Raw genomic sequence first — 13,074 nt, 5'->3', positions numbered from 1 at the left:
TGCGTGGCCCGCGCCCTCTCCCCCCGGGGCTGGAGGAGCCCCAAGGGCCCCGCCCCCGCCCCCCCTTCCTCTAGGCCGGGGCCGCCTGTGGACCTGGACTCCTGCCTCGGACCCTGAGCTTCAGGGAACCTCTGCCTGGCCTCCTTGGACCCCACCTGTCCCGAGCGCACAGTGGGGGGCCCAGGCCACCCTCCCTGGCAGACCCCGCGCCCTGAGGGGTGCGCGCCGAGCCCGTGAGCTCGTGACGCCCGGCCGCCCCCCACGCCCCACCCCAGCCTCGGAGGCGCCCGCACGCCCAGGGCGTCCCCTGGCTTCTGTCCGACCCCTGCCGCAGTGGGGCCCCCAAAGCGGCTCTAGAACCCCGAGAAGCACGTAGGCTTCGCCGTGTATTAAAGGCTGGGACCAGGGATACAGGTGAACGCGGAGGAAGAGGTGCCTGGGATGAGGTCTGGGAGTGTCTGCCCCCACGGGGCTGGGGTGCGTCACCCTCCTGGTGAGGGCGGTGTGGACGTGTTCACCAGCCTGCGTCTCCCAACCACGCGCTGTTGGTTTTTTGTTTTCTGGGTTTTCCCGGGGGGTCGGGGGCACAGGTAAGCAAGGGGCAGAGGGAGAGAGAAGGAGAAGGGGGGCTCACCCGAAGCACGACTCAAACCCACCAACCGCGAGATCACGGCCTGAGCCGGTCAGTTGCTTAACCGATGGAGCCCCCCAGACCCCCCGCTCTGGGGGTTTTCCGGAGCCTTCTTCCTGTGGCGAGATGGACCAGTAACTCCGTTTCCAGCCTCTCCCTGCTGGAAGGGGGGGCGGGGGGGGCAGCGCTGAACGTTCTAAACTGTCGTCAGGGCTTGGTCTCTGGTGCCCAGGCCCCCGCGAGCCCACCCGTCACGACCAGACAGTCCTAATGTGCCCACACTTGGGAATCACAGGGCTCAGGAGCTCTGTGCTGGGCCCGGGGCAGAGATCAGCATATATGTTCTCTCTTATCTCCCCCCACGTCTCCTTATCCCAACGAGGGAACTCCTGCTTAGCCTTCAAGAACCCGGAGCCTTCCCTAACTGTGCCAAACCTGAGTTAGGTGTTCCCCTCAGCACGACCATTTCATTTCATTTCTTTCTCCTCTTCTTTTTTTTTTTTCCTGTTACAAATAGTTTATTGTCAAGTTGGTTTCCATATAACACCCAGGGCTCATCCCCACAAGTGCCCTCCTCCATGCCCATCTCCCCCCTTCCCCTCCCCCCTAACCCCCATCAGCCCTGGGTTTGTTCTCAGCATTCAAGAGTCTCTCACTGTTTGCCTCCCTCCCTCTCCCCAAGTATTTTCCCCCTTCTTCTCCCCCACGGTCCTCTGTTAAGTTCCTCCTAATCCTCCTATACGTGCAGACATATGGTATCTGTCCTTCTCTGCATTTCATTCATTTTTAATGTTTTATTTTATTTTTTACTTTATTTTTAGTGTTTATTTTATTTTTAACGCTTACATATTTATTTAGAGAGAAAGAGAGAGGCAGAGAGAATCCCAAGCAGGCTCCGCACTGTCAGCACAGAGCCCGACTTGGGGCTTGAACTCACAAATACATGAGGTCGTGACCTGAGCTGACACCAAGGCACAGAGCCCGACTTGGGGCTTGAACTCACAAACACATGAGGTCGTGACCTGAGCTGACACCAAGAGTCGGACGCTTAGCTGACGGAGCCCCCCCAGACACCCCACCACGATGGTTTATGTAATAAACAGCAACTCACCGTCTGAGCACCAACTGGGTCCTGCCCCTTCCGTAAATGTTGTCGTACTCACAACAACCTTAGAAGCCTTGTGACTGCCGTCCTTATTTTACAGGCAGGGAACCTAAGGCAGCGCGTGGACCGTGAGACAGACTTGCAGACAGCTTGCTTGAGGGTGCGGGGCTGGTGAGTGGCAGAGATGGACGCACCCGGGTCCGAGTCCTAGAGACCCCGCCGTGAGCCACGGCACACTCCTGCCTCCACGGCACCCTCCCTGGACTATAATTGCTTAGCCCTTCGCCTCCTTAGACAGGATGCCCCTGCTGGAGACAGCGGCGTCTCACTCATCTCTGGGCTATGCTGAAGTGTGTAGGCTCCTGTTGGTGAGTCAGGAAAGCAAGATGGCGCCCCCTTTACCGTCTCTTTCCTCCCGAGGTTGAGAAAGTGTCAGCTGGAGGCCAGCGCTTGCCAGGAGATTGCCTCTGTGCTCAGCACCAGTCGGCATCTCGTGGAGTTGGACCTGGCGGGGAATCCGCTGGAGGATTTGGGGCTGAGGTTCTTATGTCAAGGCTTGAGGCACCCAGTGTGTAGACTGAGGATCCTCTGGTGAGTTCTTCATGGGGCCAAAGAAAGAAAAGGTTAGGATGGTAATGTTAAGCCATATAAATGTTTGTTTATTTTTGAGAGAGACAGAGAGACAGAGTGTGAGCAGGGGAGGGGCAGAGACAGAGGGAGACACAGAATCCGAAGCAGGCTCCAGGCTCCGAGCTGTCAGCACACAGCCCGACGCGGGGCACAAACTTGTAAACTGTGAGCTTGTTTATTTTCTATGAAGAAATGTCTACTCACACTTCTGCCCATTTTCAAACAATGGGTTGTTTGTTTGAAAATGCACTACTTTTAAGATTGGGGTGGAGGAGGTGACATTGGTGTTGTATAGAACACACTCCCAGAATAAACTATATGTAAAAAAAAAAAAAAAAGATTAAGATTTAAGAAGTTAAAAAAAAAAAAGAACACACTCCCAGAGCCTGTCGGGTTGGATTTCCTGCAGGCTGAAGATTTGCCACCTCACCTCCGCTGCCTGTGAGGACCTTGCCTCCGTCCTCAGTGTGAACCAGAGCCTGATGGAGCTGGACCTAAGCCTGAATGACCTGGGGGACCCCGGCGTGCTGCTGCTGTGTGACGGCCTCAGGCATCCCCAGTGTAGACTCCAGACCCTCCGGTGAGTCCTGCATTCCTCACCATCATCTGTGTCTGCTCTTCTTCTTTTCTTTTTTTTTCTTTAAATGTTTTATTTATTTCTGAGAGAGAGACAGACAGACAGCATGAGCAAGGGAGGGTCAGAGAGGGAGACACAGAATCTGAAACAGGCTCCAGGCTGTGAGCTAGCTGCCAGCACAGAGCCGTACACGGGGCTCGAACCCACGAACCGTGAGATCATGACCTGAGCCGAAGTCGGACACTTAACCGACTGAGCCACCCAGGTGCCCTCTGCATCTGCTCTTCTATCTCACTCTCACTCCCTCTTCTCCCAACCTTTAGCTACATCTGCCTCAAAGATTTTTCTGCCACAGGGCCTTTGCACACACAGTTATTTCTTCCTGGAATGCCCTCTTGCTTTGCTCTTCCTCCTCTTTCCCTGAAAACATGTTTTATCTGTTAGGACTCCATACAAATGCTTCATCCCCACAGATTCCTTCCTTAACCCCTAAGTAAGATCTAGACTCCTAGTTTTGGGATTTAATTTGACCTTACAATTCTCAGCATCACTTTTTTTTTTTTAATTTTGTAAGTTCATTTATTTTGAGACTGAGAGACAGAGAGGCAGACAAAGAATCTCAAGCAAGCTGTCAGTACAGAGCCCGACGCAGGCCTTGATCTATGAACTATGAGGTCATAATCTGACCCAAAATCAAGAGTCAGATGCTTAACCAACTGAGCCACCCAGGCGCCCCTGTCAGCTCCATACTCTGGTGGCTAGTATAGCGCCAGGCTCAGGGGTGTTTAGAAATACATATCTTTTCTTTTTCTTTTTTTATTTAGTTTTTAAATTTTTAAAATTCCAGTATGATTAATATATTTTTATTTTTATTTTTTTAAGCTTTATTTTTGAGAGAGAGAAAAAGACCGGGCGCTAGTCAGGGAGGGGCAGAGGGAGAGGGAGACACAGAATTCAAAGGAGGTTCCATTCTCCGAGCTGTCAGCACAGAGCCTGGTGCGGGGCTCGAACCCACGAACTATGAGATCATGACCTGAGCTGCAGTCGGAAGCCCAACTGACTGATCCACCCAGGCGCCCCTGGTTAGTATGCTTTTAAATGAGGGAATGGATGAATAAACTGAGGAACAAACAGAAAACACAGAAAGCTGTCAATTTTCAGAAAATCATTTTTCCCTATAGTCCCAGAGGACAGTCTGTGTGTCCTACAAAAGCCTCATCTATTATCTGATGTCATTCATGCTGGAGATTTATTTTATTCTTTTTCTTTCAAGACATTGTGCCCAGCCTGACTTCTACGGCTTTTGTTATGTTTAGAGAAATGCATTTCTTCACATTCTTTTCTCTACCGCATCCGGTCTACACTATCACTATGGAAGCACACACACCTCTGGTTTTTTAAATTTATTTTTGAGAGTGAGAGAGCAAACGCACGGGGTCGGGGCCGAGGGAGAAGGGGGACAGAGGATCTTAAGCAGGCTGTGTGCTGACAGCCTGACGCGAGGCTCGAACGCACAAACTGTGAGACCATGACCCGAGCCAAAGTCAGACGTTTAACAGACTGAGCCACCCAGGCACCCCACCCCTGCCTCTGTTTTAATTTTGTTGCCTTCATTGGCTCCCCAAAGCTCCTCTGTAGGCACTCCTGTCTTTATCTTAACTAAATGATACAACTCAGCAATCTCTCCCCTCCCCCACTCTGTAACTGAGGATGTGCTCATTGGTGCAGACATATCTAACATTTCCCTTTGAGCTGACCTGCGTTCCATTATTTGCACACACCCATGCCCCTGTCCCCGGCTGTGCTGTGAGAGTCATTCTTGTGTGTGTTCTTTCTTGAACCTTCTAAGATTCCACCCCCATAACCCGGGCACAGAGTCACACACTCAGGCTGAATTTGACATCTCCAACCATCTGAATAGCTCTCTAGAAAGATGGGCAGTTTACACTTCCGCCCGCTATTTAGGAAAAGCTACTTTGCCCGTATCTTTATGGTTATTCAACTTTCTATCTTTAAAACCCTGGTGGGTGTAAAATGTTCTTAAATGGCATTTCAGTGTTGAGTATCTCTTCATGTGCTTATCGGCTTTTTTGGTTTCCCTGTTCTGTGAATTTCCTAATTGTATAATTTATTTATGTCTTTGGTATGTGTTCTATATTTGCCTTGCTCTGCGAATGTTCCCTGTTTCAGATATTAATCTTCCGTTGGGTGTGTATCTTGGAAACGTCTGCCCGGCAGGATCTCAGCCTGTCAAATTGTCTGTGGATGCTTTCGTCAAACAGAAATCTTTATGTTTTGAGGTCAAATCCATATGATTTATATCCTTGTGATGTGTCTAAGAAATCCTTTGCCACGTGCCTGGCTGGCTCAGTCAGAAGAATGTCTTTAAAATTCTGGATCTCAGGGTTGTGAGTTCAAATCCCATCTTGGGTTTAGAGATTACTAAAAAACATAAATACATAAACTCAAAAAAAAAAAAGAAAGAAAGGAAGAAAGGAAGGAAGGAAGGAAGGAAGGAAGGAAATCATTTGCCAGTACAAGGTCAAGGGTGTTCTCAGTTTCTTCTTTGTGTTCACATGTGGGGTTTGGTGGGGTTCAATTTTTTTCTCTCATTTTTCAATGTCATTTAATAAAGTAGGGAAATTCTGTCCTTATTTTATTTTTTTAATGATTATTTATTTTTTAGAGAGAGAGAGTGAGCGGGAAGGGGCAGGGTGGGGGGAGACAAGCAGGCTCTGCATTGTCAGCACAGAGCCTAATGCGGGGCTTGAACCCACAAACCATGAGATCATGACCTGAGCCGAAGCCAAGAGTCGGATGCTTAACCGACTGAGCCACCCAGATGCCCCTTTTGCGTTTTCTTCTTGCAAATTTTCAGCTATTCATACACGTTTATTCTGCCATTACATTTTAGAATGTGTAAAAAAAGTTTTTTTAAGTTTATTTATTTACTTTTTCGTAATGTTGTAATGTCTCCTCCTAATGTGGGGCTCGAACTCACAACCTCGAGATCAAGAGTTGCATGCTCTTCTGACTGAGCCAGCCAGATGCCCCTAAAAACACCTCTCCAGTGATCCCTGGGTGGCTCTTACTGGCCGAGGCTAGGCTCTTTCCCTTGTCCAGACACAGCAGGCCAGATGCTTATGTTTACATAGATCTACATGCCCCCCGAGGGAAACACGGACACCCTGGAAGGAAAGGAGAGCTCCGGTTTTCGCCCTAGGGGAGCCGTATCTAAGGACAGGCAGGAATGTCTGAAAATTAGAAAAAAAATACTGTACAGTGAAATAGCACTCTTTTTAATGTTTATTTACTTTCGAGAGAGAGAGTGCACGCACGCATGAGCAGGGGAGGGACACAGAGAGAGGGAGAAAGAGAATCCCAAGCAGGCTTCTTGCCGTCAACGCAGAGCCTGATGTGGGGCTTGAGCTCATGGACTGTGAGCCTAAGGTGGACGCTTCACTGACTTAGCCTCCCAGGAGCCTCTGAAATAGCCCTTTTGGGTCTCTTAAGCCCCCAGATAGTCTTCCGATTGCAACAGAGCCCACGGACAGTGTGTGGACAGGGGCTAAGCGGACCCCAGCCCTGTGACTTTGACCAGTGCACAGCAGCCCGCATGTCCTGACAGTGGATGGTGACGGCGTTTTCCTCCCAGCGGCTGTCATGAGGAGCAGATGAGGTTCTGCTTATGAATCACTTGCTGTTGGGTAGCTGGCGGGCTCAGTGAGAAAAGCATGCGACTTTTGATCTCATGGTTGTGAGTTTGAGCGTCACATTGGGTGTAGAGATTACTTAAGTTAATAAAATTTAAAAACAGAGAGACCCTTATAAATCACTTGCTGCTATGGGCTCATCTGTATTAAAAAATTCTCATATTGGGGCGCCTGGGTGGTTCAGTCAGTGAAGCGTCCAACTTCGGCTCAGGTCATGATCTCACGGTTCGTGGGTTCGAGCCCCACGTCGGGCTCTGTGCTGACAGCTCAGAGCCTGGAGCCTGCTTCGGATTCTGTGTCTCCCTCTCTCTCTGCCCCTCCTCCATTCAGGCTCTGTCTCTCTCTGTGTCTCAAAAATAAATAAAAATATTTTTAAAAATTAAAAAACATCAATTAAAAAAAGAAACTAGGGAAGGACACAGCTCCCCATTCCAGGGTCTTTGCAGATAACACTGGTTCAGGTGGGTGTGTGCTGGAGCAGGGTGGGCCCCGAATTCGGTGTCCTCACGAAGAAGGGAAGTTTGGAGGCAGACACACCTGGAGGCAGACGCACTGTGAACAGAGGCAGAGAAGCGGTGATGCTTCTGCAGGGCCGGATGAGCTGGTGAGCGCGGGAGGCAGGGGGAGAGGCTGGACCAGGTGCCCAGGGCTGCGGGGGCAGGGGTGGGGGGGTAGGGGCTGGGCTTCCGTCTCCAGAGCCCTGAAGCAGTTTCTACTGTGTGAGGCGCCCATGTGGGAACTTGTTACAGCAGCTGGAGGAATCTGATACACCAGCACCCATCAAATACCCAACTCGTGTTGAATCGGACAATCTCCCTGGGTTCCTTCCTTCCTCTTTCCCTCTTTCTTTGTATTTCTCTCTTCCTCTCGTCTTCTCACCCACCTGTCCCTTGCTTCTCCTGTTTTCTGCCTAGGGTGGCGGTGGGTCAGGGGACACTGAGTCCGACCGCTGCCCTGCACGGGCACCTGGATGGCACCCTCCCCAGGGACGCCTGCGGCCGGACTCAGCTCGCCTCTGCATCCTGTCTTCCAGGTTGGGCATTTGCAGGCTGGGCTCGGCCGCCTGTGAGGGTCTCGGCGCTGTGCTCCAGGTCAACCCCCACCTTCAGGAGCTGGATCTGAGTTTCAATGACCTGGGGGACGGGGGCATGTGGCCGCTGTGCGAGGGGCTGGGACACCCCACCTGCAGACTGCAGAAACTGTGGTGAGCCTTGGGGGTCGGGACTGTGGCCTGGCGGGGGCGGGGGGGGCGCGTCTCTGCCCCTGTGCTTCTGTGGGAGGGACGTGGCGCCCCTGCTCTGGAAGACCGCGGGAGCCCAGAGCCGGGACAAAGCCTGCAGGCAGCTCAGGCAGTAATTGATTCTCTGCGGGATGCAAGCACAAATGCCTCACTTTCCCTTCCATCGTTGCCTGTAAACATTTTCTGTAAACTTCCCCTTTTCCGCTGACATTTACTTGGGCAGATTCTTGGCTTCTCAGTGACCTTTATATAATAAAAACTCAATCTGTTCCAGTGTGAATTTCAGTCAAATGTGAATTGTCACTCCTCCTCCTCCTTTGTCCCCAGAACCTGCCTGGCTCCCGTCCTGAGAGACTATTTCTATTGTGGTCATTTCTGAGCCTCTTGCTTATCTGGTGGCCTGGGTAGGTGGGCATCAGGATGGGGGCGGCGGAGGGGGTGCTCAGGGGCAGCACTTCCCCACCCCCCATCTGGCAGGCACCTCGCAGGGCACCATGAGCCTGTTTCTACAAGGACCCTCCCTCTGGAGGTGCGTGCCCGGGTTGGCCTCCTCGCACACCCCTTCTGCAGGCCGCTCCCCGATCTTCTCCTGACCCTCCTGCACCTGCGGTGTGGGTGGGTATTCGTCACCAAGCTGTTTTTCCTCTCTTCCTCTGAGAGCCCCGAGCTGTTGTCTTGTACCTCGCTTAGGGAGCTGGCTTCGCTCCCCTCACAGCCTCAGCCAAACTAAGATTAAAATATTTCCATTTAAAATCCCTGCTGTGATACTACTTCTTTCGAAGCTTGCTGTGAGGACCAAAGGAAGTAAATGTAAAGCCCTTAGCAAGGTGCTCAGTGCACAGTTGTTCCTCAGTAGATGCTACCTGTTTTTATTGTTACTGTAAAGGCAAGGGATGGAGGAAAGAGACACAGCGGGGGGCAGAGAGGAAACTGGGGAGAACCCGAGGGCGCACTGTTTGGGCAGGTGGCAGCCCAGTTCATACATGCTCCAAAAAAAGTGAGACAGAGACTTATTGACTTATGTAACTGAAATTGGCTTCAGGCATGGCTGGATCTAGGCGTTTGGATTCTTGCTCTCCATTATCTTCCCCACTTGTTGCTGTATTGGTTCTTTTATCAGGTAAGTTTAACCTTGATCCTGCTTGTTGACAAGATACAACTTCTGGGCGCCTGGGTGGCTCTGTTGGTTGAGCATCTGACTTCGGCTCAGGTCACAATCTCACGGTTTGTGAGTTTGAGCCCCTCATCAGACTTGTGCTGACAGCTCAGAGCCTGGAGCCTGCTTCGGATTCTGTGTCTCCCTCTCTCTCTGTTCTTCTGCTCATGTTCTGTCTCTCTCAAAAAATAAAGATTAAAAAAAAAACAAACTTTTTAGAACATACAACTTCTTGCCAGGTCTAAGTTCTGAAAAAAACCTCACTGGTTTTGGTTGGGTCTTGTGTCCAATTGAAACCACTCATGGTGACGTGGAGACATGGAAACCAATTGGCTTAGGCCTGGCTCCTGAGCTCAAGGGCAGTGGGAGCCCCAGATGGACTGAGACTGGGGTTTCAATGACAAATTGGGATCGAAGTACCAGAAAGGGAAATGGACACTTCACATAAAACTAGTGGGAATCCCATAGACGGAAGTGTGCATTGAGAAGCATCCTCAAATGCCTCCCTTAACTCTTTTCCTGCACCACCTTGGCCTTAACCTGGACTGGTCGGGTTCCACTCTGCTCTCTCTGAAATCGGCCCCCTGAAAGCATCACCCTGAATCCCTTTGAAGACACTTCTCCCAAAATAGCCCCTTCTGTTGCTTCAACCACTCTGTCTTCTGCAGGCTGGATAGCTGTGGCCTCACGGCCAAAGCCTGTGAGGACCTTGCTTCCGCCCTGGGCGTCAGCCAGACCCTGACGGAGCTGTATCTGACCAACAACGCCCTGGGGAACTCGGGGGTCAGGCTGCTGTGCAAAGGGCTGAGTTCTCCTGGCTGCAAACTTCGCGTCCTCTGGTGAGAGACAGGGGGCTCTGGTTCCGTAGGAGCTGGGGCATGGGGCTCGGAGTCGGGGGTGAGGATTGGTCATGGAGACCCCCAGGTGGGATGGGCAAGCGGGCTAGAAGATGTGGAAATGTTCCCTTCATGCACCAGCGCATGCAGGGAGTGTGCAGCGGGGAGGAGGCCGCCCCGGGGTCCAGGCAGGTGTCTGTGCTGCTGGCCAGCTGTGTGACTCTGGGGGATTCATGGACGGCCGAGTTCCTAACCTTGTAGCTTAGAGGGAATGAGGCCTCCGGTTCTGATTGTCACATGAGGCTTGTGATGTATTTCTGCAAATCACCCAGCCTCTTAGCTCCTCAGTGTCCCCCCAGCTGTAGGAGGGAAACCCAGCTGCTGCTTAAAGATGACCAGTTACGCCAGTGAACACAGGTTAGGGGCTTGGGATGGTGTGTAGCTGCCCGGCCCAGCCTGTCTCCCCACGGGAGTTCATGATGGAAGGACTGGGTGATGGAATCGTGTTAACAAGGCGGGACGCCTGAGAGATCTGGCGTTATCATCGAATGCCGCGACCAGGGCCTGGAATACTCTTCCCCACTGTGTGTCCTCAGGTTATTTGGAATGGACTTGAATAAGACGACCCACAGAAGGCTGGACGCGCTTCGGGGAACAAAGCCTCACCTGGACATTGGCTGCTGATGATCTAGGCCTCCTCTTGAAGTCAGGACAGAGGAAGACCATCCCAGGAACCTGCTGCTGGGTGGTCATGAGCAGGCTCCATGTAGGAGACAAACTCCCAAGCAGCACAAACTCTTCCTGCTTGGGGGTGGGGCCATCAAGGCGTAGTGGTTTGGGGGTTGCTAGTGTCCTGGACAGAACCTGCTCAGTAGAGGGGTTCTTGTGGCCCCCCCCCAAGGACACTCGGCAATTCAGGATTCTCCTAATGCCAGCGGTCCATCCTGCAGCAGGAGTCAGCCCCCTACAGCAAGTGTGCAGCTGAAATGGCATTTGCAGCAAAGTGGAGCCTTGTTCTCGAGGATTAGTGGTGCCATGAGGGTGCTAGACATTCTCAGCAGGCGGGCGGTGTGCCGGAGAATGCTGGCCAGGTCATCAGCCCCGCCCTCCACACCCCTGCCGGCTGGCCAGTGACCCGTCCCCTGCTGTGGAGGACATGGGCAAAACCAGACTTTCCCGGTTGGGGCTTGGAGATAGGGAGGCTCAGCCCAGCCAGTGATTGGCCAGCAGGAAAGCCCAGGGCGCCTTGAGCATGCTGAACTGAAGCCGGAAGTGAAGTCTGCAAAGACTGGAATGTATCGGGGAGCACAGGGAGCTTGTAGGGGTAACAGGGACCCTGGAGCCCATGGAAATCTGGAAAAGGAAATGCAGACTCTGCAGACATTCCTGTGACATCAAGGTCTCATTGGCATCTGGCTCTTGAAAGGAGTACCCTCAACCTACCTTGGCTTCCAGCCCCCCAAACCCAGAAAGCATGCCCCAGGCTCTTTGCTGAAGCCACAGGGGGAAACCTGGCCCACTCGTACCCAGATCCTAGGGGGCCTGAGGACCAGAACATTTGTGGGCTCATCTCGGGGAGTAGATGAAGGGTGGAAGGTGTGGGGGGGGTACCCTGGTCTGATAAGGTTTAGGATGCCAGGGGTCAAGAAATCTCCCAGGATGTGAACTTATTTTGGGTACAGCCCTGCCTTGGTTTGGGAGCCTCACAGGGCACATCCCTTCTGGGACACAGCTGTTTAAGTGGAGGCCTCTGGAACATTTCTGAACAAATATCTTAAAACCCGCGACCAAGCTGGTGTGCTTGCTTGGCTCGGCAAACTCACTAAGGACTGTAATTTGGGCCTTTATCTCCAGGGTACAGTCCCCAGGATTCTTTGTCAATGTACATTTAACTTTGGCTTTGCCTCTAGCCAACCTGAGCAGAAGATACATGACCAGGGTCCCTTACACTCCGGGCCACTTGGGGGCCCCATAGGTTTCTAATGTTCTACCAAACCGATGTTAAAGTCAAAGACTTTTTTCTAATGGGGGAGCCCCTCCATCCCACATTTCTGAAAAGCCAAGGGCCCCCTTTTTAAATAAAAAGTCAAACCCACACAAAGTCATGGTTATTTTATTGAACTCACCATTGAGAAGCAAGGTCAAAATGGGGCTGGGCTCAAAAGAAAGTACAACTTAACGTAGAATAAAGGTGGTTAAGGCATTTATAGGTCAGGGAAAACTGGCTTACTACAAAAGATTTTCCTATGGACTGAAGGCCGTGCAGCACTCCATGAGAGCAGAGAAATGGCTGGCGGTGGGTGGAGGCCTCTCTGCAAGAGGGCTCAGGTCCAGGACAGGACGGCTGGGAAGAAGTCAGGTTAGTACATCCACCAAGCACTTGCATTCTGGTTTCTAGGAAGTTGAGGATTTCCTCAGACAAGGACACACAAAAATGGGAGCACTTTCCAGACAGACGACGGGAAGTGCCCCCATTTTGTGTATCCCAGTCTGAGCACCGCTAAGGACTTAGGACTAGCCGGCGGCACAGAGACGCACCTAGAAACAGGAGTAAGGTTATGACTACGAATGCATTAGTTGCACACCAAGTTCATAGGTGTTGACCTTGCAAAGCACAATGTAGTTCCCAGCCCATTCCCAGAGTCCCCAAACCCCCACCTTCCCACGGAGATCTCAAGCAGTGGATACAGGAAGTGGCAGTCTGAGTAAGATGCAGACTCGTTGCTGGTGCCCACCAGTGACACCCAAATATAGTAGCACTTTTCGCCGATTTGTCTGAAGAGTGCTTCCACATTTGAGTACCACGAGAGAGCAGACCATTGCCCTGAGGAAGCCCGGATTGGGCTCACCCATCCCTCGGCTCCTCCAAGTAGACCTTCCCAATCGGTGACACTCAAAAAATGGCGGCACTTTCCTACTTAGAACAGAAAGTGCCCCCACAGTTTGAGTGCCACAGACTGTGTTAAGGACCGCCAACCGCTGCAACTTACCAAGCAAAAGACGCTTGCAGGATGGGACTAACCCCACCTCAACCCTCAACCCTTAAGGTCTGGGGAGCAGGACCGTAAAGTGAACAAATTTGATTAGAGACTCGCGCAACACACCAGGTCGGCACAGAAACAGCTCATGTTAGGAAACCGTGATGCACCCACCACTGCAGGCCAAGAATGCTAACTGTGGTGGTGG

The 13,074-nt window shown here is 51.9% G+C and overlaps 1 protein-coding gene across 1 annotated transcript in view; it reads left to right on the top strand.

The window, feature by feature from the left end:
• NLRP12 (NLR family pyrin domain containing 12) overlaps positions 1–11,983 on the top strand; it is a 24,718-nt gene extending 12,735 nt beyond the window's left edge. Inside the window, 7 exon segments of the mRNA XM_077756914.1 lie at positions 276–372; positions 1,751–1,907; positions 2,157–2,327; positions 2,776–2,946; positions 7,690–7,860; positions 9,721–9,891; positions 10,485–11,983. Of these exon segments, the coding sequence (XP_077613040.1) occupies positions 276–372; positions 1,751–1,907; positions 2,157–2,327; positions 2,776–2,946; positions 7,690–7,860; positions 9,721–9,891; positions 10,485–10,572 (1,026 nt within the window). The 3' untranslated portion in view covers positions 10,573–11,983.
• The last annotated feature ends 1,091 nt before the right edge of the window (positions 11,984–13,074 follow it).

The sequence above is a fragment of the Crocuta crocuta genome, unplaced genomic scaffold, assembly GCF_008692635.1.
Source record: "Crocuta crocuta isolate KB4526 unplaced genomic scaffold, BGI_CrCroc_1.0 scaffold142, whole genome shotgun sequence".
Taxonomy (NCBI): Eukaryota; Metazoa; Chordata; class Mammalia; order Carnivora; family Hyaenidae; genus Crocuta; species Crocuta crocuta.
Note: the sequence above shows the minus strand (reverse complement) of the source record. Positions and strands in the feature narration are given on the sequence as shown.